The 14,779-nt window shown below is 38.5% G+C and overlaps 1 protein-coding gene across 1 annotated transcript in view; it reads right to left on the bottom strand.

Annotated features, from left to right (window-relative positions):
• LOC122811889 (uromodulin-like) overlaps nucleotides 1–14,779 on the bottom strand; it is a 316,476-nt gene that overhangs the window by 80,252 nt on the left and 221,445 nt on the right. Inside the window, exon 6 of the mRNA XM_044084036.1 lies at nucleotides 5,495–5,645. Within this exon, the coding sequence (XP_043939971.1) occupies nucleotides 5,495–5,645 (151 nt within the window). The remainder of the gene's footprint in view (nucleotides 1–5,494; nucleotides 5,646–14,779) is intronic.

A 14,779-nucleotide genomic window follows, 5' to 3' on the forward strand; every position in this document is an offset into this window, starting at 1 on the left:
TGTCAATTTGAGGGTGTGGATGGTGGGGTGGAACTGTCCTGACTGATGAATCAGGAGGTCTGGAGATGGGTCCAAAATCCATGGTTCCTCCAAAAGGTAGGGCCACAGGAAGGGAATCCAAACTTGTCAAGGCCAGTAAGGAACAATGAGGATCAGGGAACTCCTCAACTGTTTTGCTTTCTGTATAACCTTCAGGATGAGAGGAAAAGGTGGAAAGACATAAAGAAGTCCTGGGGGCCAAGCATGGACTAGAGCATCCCTAGGTGACATCCCCGGATGGGGAATGAGGGGAAAGTAGCTGCTGCATTTGGTGTTCAGGTGAGTGGCGAATAAGTTGCAGCAAGGCTGGCCCCATCTGAGAAAGATCTCTTTCGCAACTTCTGGATTCAGGAACCACTCATGAGGCATCAGAATTGCTCGGCTGACTTTGTCTGCTATTACATTGGATTTCCCCAGGATGTGCGTTGCTATCATTAAGCATTGAGTATCCATCGCCCATTTCCAAACTCTTATGGCCTCTCTGCAAAGCGGGTAAGATTTGGTTCCCCCTTGCTTGTTTATGTACCACGCAACACACATGTTGTCTGACAGTATCGCAATTGCCCCAGTGGGAAGGGAGCTGTGAAGTGCTTGCAATGCATATAGCACCGTTCTCATCTCCAGAACACTTATGTGCAAGTGGTTCTCATGGTTCTGCCAAGTACGTTGGACTGTCATTCCCAGATAATGCCCCCCCCAACCTATCTGGGAAGCGTCCATGTTCAAAACTACTTTCTCTTGGGGAGGAACAAGCGGACGACCTAGGAGAAGTTGTTCTGTGTGCAACCCCCATGTCAGATCCTTCTTGCAGGTGTTTGTTATAAAAATCTAGTGAGACAATGGAAGGTCTTGCATCGACCATTGGGCAAATAACAGTAAATGAAATATCTTCATGTGTAGATGAGCAAGAGGAACTAATAGGATGGAGGAAGCCATAGTCCCTAGGACTTGAAGGACTACTCTGGCCTGAACTTTTTGTTTGTTTGGCAAGGATCTGACTTGTCTGCGTAGAGACTCTACTCTTTCTGGTGTTAGTCTTGCTGACATGGTGGTTGTGTCTTTTTCTGAGCCTCAGTATACAATGTGCTGCGAAGGAGATAAGGCTGACTTTTTTAGGCTGACAGTGATGCCTAGACTGGTGCACAAGGATATAGTCTCATCCCTGGTTCTGATGAGTTGATGCTTGGTGGTAGCAGTGAGGAGCCAGTCATCTAGGTATGGAAACACCTGGAATCCTTGACGTCTCAGGTGAGCCGTAACAACTGCCATGCATTTGGTGAACACTCTGGGGGCTGTAGTGAGACTACAGGGCAGTGTTCTGAACTGAAAATGATTGGCTCCCAGCCGGAAGTGTAAGTGTCTCCTGAAGCGCCTGTCCATTTTGATGTGGTAGTATGCGTCCTGGAGATTGCCTGAGCACATCCAATTGTCTTTCCCAATAAAGGGAAATATCAACTGCAGAGTGACCATTTGGAACATCAATTTCTTTACAAACTTGTTGAGCCTGCTGAGATTTAGGATTGATCTCCAGTCCCCTGTCTTTTTTTGGAACTAAAAAAAATCGAGAGTAAGTTCCAGATCCTACTTGCTCTGTGGACACTTCTTGGATGACACTTTTTTGCAGCAATGAGATGAGATCTGATGTTGTACGGTCTAGTTGGATGGGTGGTACATCTGGTAGAGACCAGTCTGTTGGGGGTTCAGAAACAAAGGGGATCAGGTAACCTCTGGATATTATGGTGTGTACCCAACGATCTTGTGAGATGGTTAGCCAGGTGCTTGGGAACAGCGATAGATGACCCCTGACTGCCTTCAGAGATGGACAGTCGGGCAACCCCTCAGGGGCGATGGAAGGAACAATCAGAGAAAGATTCTCTGTCTCTCTGATGTTGCGGTCCTCCTCTGCCATGAGGGTGGCATCTTCCATTATATCCTCCCCCTCTGCCTCTAGGGGAGGGCTGACCTTGTGCCTGAGGGAAACCTTTTTGGGATTTACAGAACTACATTTTCCCTCCAGTATTACCCTTTGAATAGGGTCTAGACAGGAGGGAGAAACAGAATCCGATGGCAGATAAGGTTTTCCCTTCCTGCTCACACCTAGTCAAAGTCTCTTTCACTTGGGGTCCAAAAAGAGATGAACCATCAAAGGGGACATTAGTGAAGGAAGACTTGAAAGACTCCGTGAAATTACAAAGATGCATCCAAGACTGTCTCCTGAAGGATATTCCTGCTTCGGCTGCCCTACTCACTCCATCTGCCAAGTAAGATATCAGCCTCATGGAGGAGTTAGCTATGGATGTTAGGGTGGAGAGCTGCGCAGAAACCTTATCTGAGGAACCCGGAACTACTGAACCCTGGAGGGTATCTCCTAACTCTTTCAGGAGATCCCTTTGAAGACGAGTAAAATGGGTAAGGTAATTCAGTGATCTTAGTGTAAATGCCACTGAAGAAAAGGTATGCTTCCCATACCTATCCATTGTCCTGGACTCCTTGTTAGGAGGATGGATATTAGAAGATGTTTTGGATAACTCTTTCTTGGTGGCCGCTGCTACCACCATAGCATCAATGGGAACTCCTTTACTAAGAAAAGTCTTGTCCTCAGGTGCTGTCATAAACTTATTTGGCCTCCTGGGGAGGGGCTCCACTGAGTCTGGGGAGGTCCAGGCTTTCCGCGATATGACCCCCCAAGAGTTGGTCATAAGGCGGTGTCACCCAGGAGGTGGAAGGTCGGGAACCAAAGGCCTCAAGATACAGTGATTCATCCTCAGTAGGGTTAGAGGTCTTCCAATCACCCCTCTGTCTAAGGATTTCTAGGATGTCAGAAAAGGAGACATCCTCAGAGGGGGATCTAGGGGACCCTTCTGATTCCTCTAAATCAGTGTCTGACATGACAGACTCAGGTGAGTCAACATGCTTCCTCTTACACAGCCTCTTCTGAGGGAGCTCTCCAGTGGGATAATCTGGGGAGGTCTCAGAAGCGGGGGCACCTCCAATGGGGGCTACTTGGGCCTCTGGTTCCCTAAGCTGTGGGGGTGGCAATGGGGAAGAGGTTGCTGCCTGCTGCTGGTGGGACACAGGTTCCAAAGGTATGGCTTTAGCAGAGGACAAAGCCTTCTCTATAGCTTCGAAAGCCTTTCCCCCTCATTGCAAAGGAAGACCTCCACTCCGAGGGGACGGATGGTTGGCTCCTAGCAAGGGGGAATGGCTCCAAAGCAGAAGTGGGAGCCAAGCTGAATCGAGCCAAAGCTCCGAGAGGGAGGGTTGGTTCCGATGTGAAGCCAGGGGTGACTGTCACCCTCGGAGTCGACTCAAGAGCATCGGCTCCCAGATCCCTCGGCTCCAGATTGAGCCACTGAGGAGAGAGTAATTGTCTCCAAGAAAGCGGGTTGAATCCCTGGAGCCGACAGGTCCAAGATAGAAGAACCTGAAGTAATGGGCTCAGAGAACAAAGCAGTCAGAGGAGGAACAGTGGCAGGTAAGGGGGTCAGCTCCAAATCCATTGGGTCCAAAGGGGCCAATTTTCTTGTCAGAGGTGGATCTGAAAGCAACCTCTTCACCACCCGCTCGATGTCCTTATCTGATAGAGTCCTGGAGGTTCTGGTGGAGACAGAAGGAGATCTCCTCCTCTCCAAAATAGGAGATCTCAAGGTGGGTGACACAATATCAATGTCCGGTAAAATTTTCGGTACTGAAGGTTGCCTCAGCACAGAGGAGATTGACGGCACCGATATGGACGAAACTGAATCGGAGCCAGAACTTCTTGGCTCCGATGCTTTGGTCTTTTTCGTCGGCTCTGAAGGTGGGGCCGAAGATTTTCTCTTAGAAGATTTAGGAGCTGCCTGACCGAGTTCCAGCTTTTCCTGGAAGGAATTGGTCATAAGACCCCTATCAATAAGTTTTCTCTTTCTCTCATTTAAGACCCTGGTGCTAAAAGCATGGCAAAAAGTGAAGGGCTCCTGCAAATGGGCTTCACCAAGACAGTACATGCAACTGGTGTGACTGTCTGTAAGAGACATTTTCTGTGAGCATCTATCACACTTAAACTCCGAAGGGCGATGATCCTTTTGCTTTCTATCCTTATCTTTAGACATTCTGACTACAAGTTATAGACTAGCTAGATAAACAACAATACTAAGTACTAACTACAGACAAAAAGGTAGTACAGAAGAAAGAATTATATAACTCTTTTTTTTAACACTCCCACACAGGGAGGAAAGGCCCTCTAACTTAAATGGGCACTATGGCCCTCTAACTTAAATGGGACGTACAGTCCTTGGGAAGAATAGGGGTCAGAAACTTTCAAAAAACAGTCACACAAGAGACAAATATTATTAAAGTATGTAAAGTATGTATAGGATAGAAAAAGTCAGGAAAAAAAGGCTAAATTTAGTAAATAAAGTTTTACTTGGCCAACGAGCCAGTAAGACACAACCTTGAAGCTTTCGCGGCAAATGAGATCTGGGGAATTGCTGTGAGGCACCATGGGATAGGGGCTAGCCTCGAGCCAGTAAAAGCCCTCGAGCGTTAGTATCGGCTGAGTTGGAGCCGAATATTGGCTCCGAACCCATCCAGCAAGAATTATGGCGAGATAGGACTACATAACATCAAACGGTTTCCCATCACTGTCATTTCAGCTCTGCTGCTATATTCTGCATGGCAATTAAGCCCTTCTTTCCTGGATATACACTGTCCTTTAAAGTGTTCTGTACAGCTGCTCCTTGTGTTCCTTACTTTAATTGTTATACACATATTCCCTCTGCTTCCTAATTTCTAATAATGTTGTCCCTATGAATTTGCTGGATTTAAAAACATGTGACACAAGACACAAGAAATGAGCACACATGCTTATTTTAAGGAGTAGACAAAAAATGTGTGTTGTTTATGCATAACAATGAAAGCAGCAGACTAAGTAAGTCAAGGCCGGTGCAGTGATGCAGTGGTTAGCGTTGTCACTTCACAGCACTAGGTTCAACAGTTGACTCTCTGCTGGGGGCCTTCTCTTTGGAGTCTGCATGTTCTCCCTGCATTCACGTGGGTTTCCTTCGGGTGCTCTGGTTTCCTCCCACATTCCAAAGACATGTGTCTGGAGTGTTTCCCCCCTGGACCTCCACTGAAAATGGGCTCTGTCCCAGTCGGACTTTCCAGTAAGCAAATGTTAAATAAATAAATAGAAGTGGTTTAGTATGTCATATACCACTCCAGTTTTCAGCTATACTCAAATATAGGCATGCACAAAGCTGGATATATACAGTTCATGAATTTTGTATAAAGCAATAAACTGGCATTCATCACAAAACTCAAGATAGAAATATGTTTGGTAATGCAGGATACAGAAGCATGGCTAAGCAATACATAAAATAAAAACATGAATTACATCTTCACTGTTTTGTGTTAGCAGTAGCATATAATGGAATATCCACACATGTATGCACTAATATACTTGAAAAACACTTACTGGAATACATGTTCCACTGCAAAGTGTTCCATTGCAGAATAAATATAATGCATCATCTTGGGCAAATTTAAAGGCTTTGAACCAAAATTTGCTTGTCAAAGCATCTCCATTTTCCACAATTTTGACATAAGCAGATGTAGGTATAGGACAACTACAATAAAATAGAGTTAAAACATTGTGTTAAAGACAGTTTTATCTCACTGAAACAACATTTCATTGAACTTAATGTTCCAAAAGTGAAATGATACATAATCATCAGGTTCTCTTATAAGCATTTACCATATGACTAGTTTCACTGGCTCCACAGTACATGGAATAGTAATTTCTATGTGCATGATTTACTAAAATAATTTTTATCTGTTGTTGTGACCCTGCTTCCAGTATCAAGCCACAGTACAAGTGTATACTCCATGCGCATTTATACATGTTTTCTGCTTCTTTAATTGATTTTAAAATACTCTTCAAAATATTTTAAATAGGAAAAACTAGTTCATTCTGTGGTGGTCTCATTCTGATGAGAAACCAACTTAACTCAGTTTCTTGCAATATTTATAACACAGGATTATGCAGTTAATGAAAAAATAACAGAAAAAAACACCAAAAAGAGCGGAAACTCATAACTAGTAAAATAAAAATAAAAAAATGCCATCAAACCTGTACAGAATGGTAACACTTGACAAACTTTATTAACAGAAAAAGACTAAGCGCTTTCACCCTGTAGCTCCCAGGGCTTTATCAAACTGAAGTTAAGTTAAGCCACCCACACCCACCAATGCCCCCTTACTTATTATTCTCACTCCAGGGTCGCACTGCAGTGGGGCAGGGGCTATAAGTCAAATGAGCTTTCAGTGAAGTGGGCTGCCTGACATCATTTTCGACCAAGTGCAATTCGGCCAAATGCAGTAGACCCATACATATATATATATATATATATATATATATATATATATATATATATATATATATATATATATATATATATATATATATATATATATATATATATATATATATATATATATATATATATATATATATATATATATATATATATATATATATATATATATATATATATATATAATTGTAAATCAGTGATGTATCTCATACTGGACTTAAATATTGTATTCTAATTATTTATTTTGCTCTGTCTACTGGTGTTCATATATTATGAACTCAAGTGTGACTCTTTTATTATATGTGATTGTACATGACTATCTATTGTATGGGATAGTTAATGTAGAGCCTTTCTCTCTGGGTCTGCATTGAAAATGGACTTACTACAGCCCAGTGGTGGATATATATATATATATATATATATATATATATATATATATATATATATATATATATATATATATATATATATATATATATATATATATATATATATATATATATATATATATACATATATATATATATATATATATAAAATATGATGTAGGTAGAGGCCATTGAAGGCCTTGCCATGTATCTGTAAACTCTGAAAAGTTCTGGTAACCTTGGTAGTGTAAGCAGGTGTTTAGAAGATGAAACATTTACAAGCAGAGGCCTGGAAGATGAACCAGTTACAGGCTGCCTTTGCTTGTTTGATACATAAGTGACAAACTCTTTCCAAGTTACTCTTGCTAGTTTTTTTTTATGTTTCCATGTTATTATTTCATACACTAGTTTGGATTCTATTGTAACTTTCAAACACTGATTTTATTTCTGATTTCCTACGCAATTGGATGATATGATAAGAAAAACTCAAAGCTACCTGTATATATCCAGGTCCTTAAATGAATCTACAGTTTCAGTTCTTTTAGAGCTGTGTTAAATACTCACCCTCCAGTCTCTGTATTCCATTTCTCATATGTTTAATTTTTTATGTATTTATCAGCATATCATCCTCCTGTGCACAAATGGTAAATTTAGTCAAGTTCTTTTTCAGACATGCCCTATCTGTAACAGGTACAATCAGTTTGCCCATTTTCAACTCACTATCATTCAGACTATAATATACCTTACGGCCAAAAGTAAATCATGACAGTGGACTATAGAACACTTCAGAAGAAAAAAGCTAGAAGATTCAACCTTAAAGACTAGGACATAGCCTTGCAGGACACTCTGACTGTAACCTCGAATTTCATCTGTCCATTTGCTGCATGATATTTGACTTGAGCTATTTGTAACCCTTGAAACTCTCCATCTTATCAAGATTACAGTAATACCAAGTTGTTCTAATTTACTGAGCAGGGCTTTGTATTTGGCATGGTTGAAGTTAAGTGAATAAATTAAATGATAGAATATCATGTTACAGGGGTTCTATTTGAAAAGACTGAATGGTCACACCATTGAATCCCATTATGTTGAGACAAGAGTATCAATGAATTAAATTGTCAAAAGCCAACATATTTAAATATCAACTCATCAAATTGCAATAGTAGGCCAGTAGCTCAGACATGATCATGACTCGATGAAAGAAGAAAACCGATTACTACATTGGCAGTACTTATAACTGAATGCAACCTAAATTAAGAACAGTACAAAAACATAAAAGTGATAGCAATCACAACTGTGAAATTAAAGCACCTGTCACTCATAATGTAAAACTTTAAAATAAACAAAAACCCGCATGACACCGGTACTGTAGTTTACTAAAAGTGTCTCCATATGGCATCAACTTAGAAAATAAGCTATCCAACATGATGCAAAAGGCAACCTGTATAGCAAAAGATTACACTTTTAAAAGAAGAGCAATGGCTGCCAAAAACCACTGTACCTCAGATCTGTCCCTATTGTCAAGAGCCTGTTTAAAATGTTTATGCTGTTCTAGAAGCTTTTGCTGTTTAGGAGACAGTGAACAGCCTGCAGACATTTGCAACCACTGCTCATCCACTCTATTTTGTTCCCTAGCAAGCACCAACATAACATAACACAAGGTATATGAGATATTCTTGGGTCTATATCACGTTGTTGAACTTTTTAAAATTTTGAACACCATATGGTCAACACCATATGTTCGAACTTTAAAAGTTTGAAAACGTAATTTAAAAAAAACACAAAAAAAGTACCTGAAAGTGCACCCCCCACACCCCTGCTACTTAAATACACCAACTACGAGATCACACTACACTGCAGGAAAGGGAAAGCTTCCCTTACATAGATCTCTGTTGAAACGTTCAAAGTTTTACAATTTCGGACATATGGTTTTGACAATATGACGTTCAAGCTTGTAAAAGTTCGACAACGTGAATGGGACCCGATATTCTTCTACCAAGTAAGTAGTGTATTCTGTGGTGCCAAGTGTCCACACTACTCTGTGTTCAAGACATGCATAGGTCATTTAACACAGACACTTTCTAAAAGCTGATAGGAAATACTGGTGGAAATTTTGCAGTGCTTGCTGTCCTGGTAGTAAACTTACATGGCTGCCCTGACATATAAATGTCTGTAAAATATGTAAGAATGTCTTTACCCTGAGATGGAAATGTATGAGACAACTCCCGAAATGTTGGCAACACTTCATCTTCCTGCAGAAATGACAGTGCAACTAGGTTCTTGACAGCTATTTACAAAAAATAGGGATGGGCCTTATAATGTTGACAGTTCTAGACTTTGAACTTTCTGCCATATATTCTGCACAAAATGGAACAGGCAACCTTCACACATAGCAGCACTGATATTACTATGGATATTCTTTATAGCAGCTATCACAAAGTCAGACAGCACACAATGAACAGTGGTGCTAATGTCACATGTAGCTACCAAATGGAAAATACACTGCCACATATAGTTATGCACCTTAAGGAATTTCCTACTCATCAAACAATATACTGAAGGAACAGAATTTATAGTACCCCCATATGACATAAATGCATGTATTGTATATCTCTGCCTGCATACTGTACATTTAATCAAAAAGGTACCATACATAAGACATGTGGGTGACGTACACAAATCTTTCAGATTATCCTGGTAGAGAACACTAACACATGCATGTTAGCGTGTATGTCAACCTTTCATTTGTGCAGATAGATTTCACACTTTAAGTCATAGTCCTTTAGTGAAATGTTACTTAGTCATACATCTTTCATTTGTGCAGAAAGATTTCACACTTTAAGTCATAGTCCTGCAGTGAAATTCTACTTAGTCGTACATCATGAGCCGGATTTGAAAGCGGAAACTTTTGTCTAACTCTGTTCACTTGTTGCAGCATTGTCTTTCTGCTAGATAGTGGTACTAAGATGTAATAAACAAGAAAATACAGCAATACAGCAGCAGCTATTGAAAGTCAGACTCAAAAAAAGCCAATAACAATCAAAACAAAGAACAGTCTGACTACCATGGTCCGAGACATACACTTTAATAAAAACAAAAACAAAATGTAGTACAAATGAGTGCTTTCAAGTTAAAAACTCTTCTTCAGATCTATTAAGAAATGCATATTATACTCTCCTATTTAAATATAGTCATAACCAATCAGTGACAAGAATTAATTCATGGTCATTAAAAACAAGTTAGAAAATATGTGCAAAATGTTCTACTATTTTGTTGGTTAATTAAAATGTTAAGAACCACTCAAAGTAGTCTGTATCATGCTAAAACCCATAAGAGAAATAAATGCATAAGATGTTATTGGTCCTGATGAACTAATACAAGCCCAATCAAGGTAAAAAGTAAAAAAAAAAACACTTGTCCAATCAATGACCAGAATCAGTCTGTATTCATTTAGAGTATATCTGAAAGTATATTGCACTATCAAGCTGATATTCATCCAACAGGTAATTGTGGCCCAATCCAGATAATTCTCTACACTTAAAAAAAGCACTGAGAGATGTAGCTATGAATGAAATGTTATAGGTTGAACAGGTTGTTGTTGGCCAATCAAAAATGGGATGTCTGTCTGTATTCATTGAGGTCAAAACAAAGAATATATTTCCTTTTCCCAGTTATTGTTAATCTGGTGGGTTCTTGAATGCCTATCTAGAGACAGTCTTTCTTCTTAAATGGCCAGTAGGAAGCATAACATAGTTTGTGGTCATTCAAAGCAAATCAAATGTGTATATCCCTTTCTCTAACTAACTTCAGTCAAGTAAATGCTGCAAACCAACCCAACATATTTTTCTCTTAGATAGCCAATGAATGAAGTGACATGAATGGAGTATTATAGCCAAACAAAAATGGGATGTCTATCCATGTTTATTGAGAATAAATTAGGAAGTATGTTTCATTATTTGATTGCGATTGGTATAATAATTTCTTAGACAACAATCCAGAGACAGTCTGAATTCTTGGATGGCCAATTGGAAATGTAGCATCAAAGATATTATATTGATCAAGTAAAGTACTTTTTGACCAATCAGTGCACAATCACAAGGCATCTCACAACCTTTATATATAACAACAGCATTATTTATTGGATATATGTAATAACATTACATGATATTAATTGTGAGATAATCTACGCCCCTTTAGGGTAGGTCTGAGTGAAACATTTCCATTTAGTCCTGTAACTTGTCAGCCTGAAGGCTGGCTATCCAATTGATTTCTGTGGTTTCTGTTCTCTTTCCAGTATTGTCTCCACTAATATTTAATATTATTATTTGGAGAACCATAAATTTAAAAATATGGGCAGAACAGTGGTTAACGTTGTCACCTCACAGCAAGTGGTTCTCTGGCCCAATTCTTGGCTGGGGTGCCTTCTGTGCAGAGTCTGCATGTCCTCCCTGTTTACGCATGAGTTTTTTCCTGGTACTCCGATTTTCTCCCACATTCCAAAGACATGTGTCTGGAGCATTTCAACCCAGGCCTCCTGTGAAAATAGGCTCTGCCCTAGTCGGACTTTCCTGGTCAACAGATGTTAAATAAATAAACAATAATAAATAAATAAAATTAAAAATATGTTCTCGGTTAGATGCAATGTGCTTCACCAAAGCATTCTTGATGTTTCCTAAGCAAATATCCCTGTTATGCTGCAAGATCCTCTCTTTAAGTTGCCTATTCATTTAGTCGACATAGAAACTCACATGATGTACAAACTGCAAGGTAGATTACATTTTTGGTTTTACAGTCAAGATAAAGATGCTGGACATAGGTTTTACTTGAAGTTGGATATATAAAGATATTCCAGTTATAGATATGCCTACAGGCTTCACATAATCTGTCAGACCTACTGCTGTTATTTTGTCTTTTCCCATAACATAAATGTTGTTTAAGAGTCTTACTGTCCTTGAAACAAAAAGATGGTTTGGCCCCCACTATGCCTTTAGTTGCTTGGTCATTAGTATGTATCCTCCAGTTTTCCTCGAATAATATCACATATATGACCAACATCACTAGAGTAAGTCAACACTACTCTTGTTCTCTGATCCACATGTTCTTGAGTTGTTACATTACTTGGAAACTGCTGTTTCTTCTTTGAAAAGTGAGGTTTTCCTCTGCTCCATAACCTCAGTTACTGATTTATTAATCTCACCCTCTTTTATATCCTCTCATTTTAAAACCAAGTGACAGGCTTTGTAAGGCTTCAAGAAAAGCCTCTTCTTATGTACATTATCAAGATGTTCTTAATAGTTGCCCTTTCAGAATATTCTGATAAATGTGTCCTGGGTGCATACTTGCCCTGTATAATAGATTGTTCTTCCAGCACTCTTTGCAAAACATGCTAGTATTGCTATTACCATCTTCTCCAATATATAACATGACATCTAGGAAGTCTATCTTTGATTTAGATGCCTTCATGGTGAACCTAAGGAATGATGTGGTTTCCTCCAGATATGAAACAAAATATTTAAGTTGGTCCTTTGTACCTCCTCACAACAAAAAAACATCATCCATGAAATGTTTATAATATTTGATATAAGTGGAGAATTTATTCTTATTGAAAACAAATGTTTCATCCCATTTGCCCAAGACAAGGTTGGTGTAGCTGTTTGCACATAGGGTGTCCATGGCTATTCCCCATTTTTGCCAATAAATGGCTTCATTGAATGCAAATATTTTATTCTCAATTATTAACTCCAGGAGCATGCATATCTGCATGATTATCTCATTACTATAACCACTTCTTTCATGCAACAGGGCTCTTATTGAGTCAATGCCTTAATCATTTGGGATGACAGTAAAAAGACTCTGTATATCCTTGGTTACCATCATTTGTTTAATTTTAAAATCATGTTTTCTCATATGTTCATAAAGAGCATTCAAAAATTGTTGGGTATCTTTCAGAACCGAAGGCACATTGCTCTATACAGTTTTCAATTTCTGTTCTATATAAATCAAAGCTGGTTCTGTGGACCATCCACTGCCTGAAACTATTGGGCAGCTAGGGGGTTGTCTTTATTTTTATGGATTTTCAGAGGACCAGTTATACTGGGGAATCATTGGAGCTGAAAGTAGAAGATAGTCATATAAATCCCGTGTAGTCATCCTATTCATGTACATATCATACAGAGTATCTTGTATATACTGAATCAGCTGACTAGCTTCAATTTTGTTTATACTCTTATAAGTATCTGCATCCCCTAGCATATGAAGCATTTTATTGGTGTAGTCCATAGTATCCATTAGGAAGCGTTTAGTTTTAGTTTTAGTTTCAGTTTTAGGTAGCAGTCTCTGATTATACTATGGTGTTAAGGGGGAACAGGGACTTGGTTTAAGGAATGATTGTAATGCTTTTGTTACTCTTAACAGAACCACCCTCTGTAACCACTTCCTTGCTCCAAATAACTTGATTATAAATAAGGAATGTTTTTGATGCTTCCCTTTATACTCAACTAGGATCACTTGTTTGAGTGTTTCAATAAGGCATATTCCTTTTTTAACTCAGCTGTGGACTACCTACTATTAACTACTATTTTCTATTTTATTATTTTGTAGCACATATTTTTACAGTTCAGTTCATGAACTAGGTGCTTAATATTATTCAGGAAGTGAACATCACACCCACCACACTGCAAAGTTTCCTCTTGGTTTATTTTTGACGCAGTATAAGTTGCATACTGGGTTTTCTGAGACTTTGAGGGATACCACAGCTTTTTCTTTTTGATAATAAATGTTAAAATCTATGCACAGTTTAATAATTTGAATGTCTTAAATCATATCATACATCTATAACATGTTTTCCTATCTTTATGTATAAATTGTCTACATTTTTTTGTTCCTGACCTTGTATCATACTGTCTTTAATTGGTCTGCCAGTTTATTTCAGTTTTCATAGATACTGTTTCAACCTTGTTTCAATTTGTTATATTTTTGCAGTGCAGGGAGCACCGTAATTATGCTTCAATATTAGCAAAAAGACAAACTAGCTAACTGCTTCAGCAGTGTGAGACACAGTCTCAACAATTATTAAGCACCCCCACCAGCAGCTGTGAACGTCTGGTCTAACACTAGTCACTAAGAAATTATAGTGCTGGCCAGCAAACCATAGCAGCAGAAATGAAGAAAAACAACTTTGTTTCTGCCTGCTGTACTTACAATCTATCTCTATCTTTGTGTCAAAGTATTAGCCTGACATGTTGCTGTCCATCTCACAGCACTTGCTAAGTGTTTTAACAGCTCTGAAATACAACAAAACACTTCAATCTATTTTTTTTTATTTTTGTTTTTACTGTAAGTAATAGTACACAGAGCAGACAAAGATCTATACACTACAAAGAATTATGATCATGTCTCAGGCTGTAACCTAGTATTATGTGTTCTTGACATGGATAACAAGATTCATCTCTCAAGCTTCACTTTCAAGGTGAATTGTTTTGGCATCCATGTCCCAAACACAAAATAACATAGTTATGATCAGAGACCTGCAAATTATATTTTATATCTGTCATCTTACTTAAATATCTTGTTTTGTGAAAAACTTTTCTCCTGGCCTTTTATGTCTAGATCTTGATGTTAAACACTTATTTTTATTTGCAAATTTTGTAAATTTCCCTTTTAAAACTTGTCACATTTCTTTTGCCATCTTTTCACTGAAAGTATCGCTCCAATTAGATTAATATAGTTGCTGCTGTGCTTCCACGCAGTCAGTTGTTATTTTTTTGCACACTGGTTCAGATTTCAATTTGGCAGAATAGTCTAACATCAGTTTAATCCTTATAACTCCACGATCACTGCATATTAAACATGATAACGTTTGATATGAAGTAACACAAGCAATGTCCAGTATGTTCCATTCCCTTGTAGGTTCATTTGCAACCTATAACAACTGACAATCCTGAAACATACATTGTAAATAATTGATACTTGATGTATTTTATATAAATAATACAAGTTTTACAAGTATTTAATAATGTC

Source organism: Protopterus annectens, chromosome 1.part1, assembly GCF_019279795.1.
Source record: "Protopterus annectens isolate FY-2018-M chromosome 1.part1, PAN1.0, whole genome shotgun sequence".
Lineage (NCBI taxonomy): Eukaryota > Metazoa > Chordata > Ceratodontiformes > Protopteridae > Protopterus > Protopterus annectens.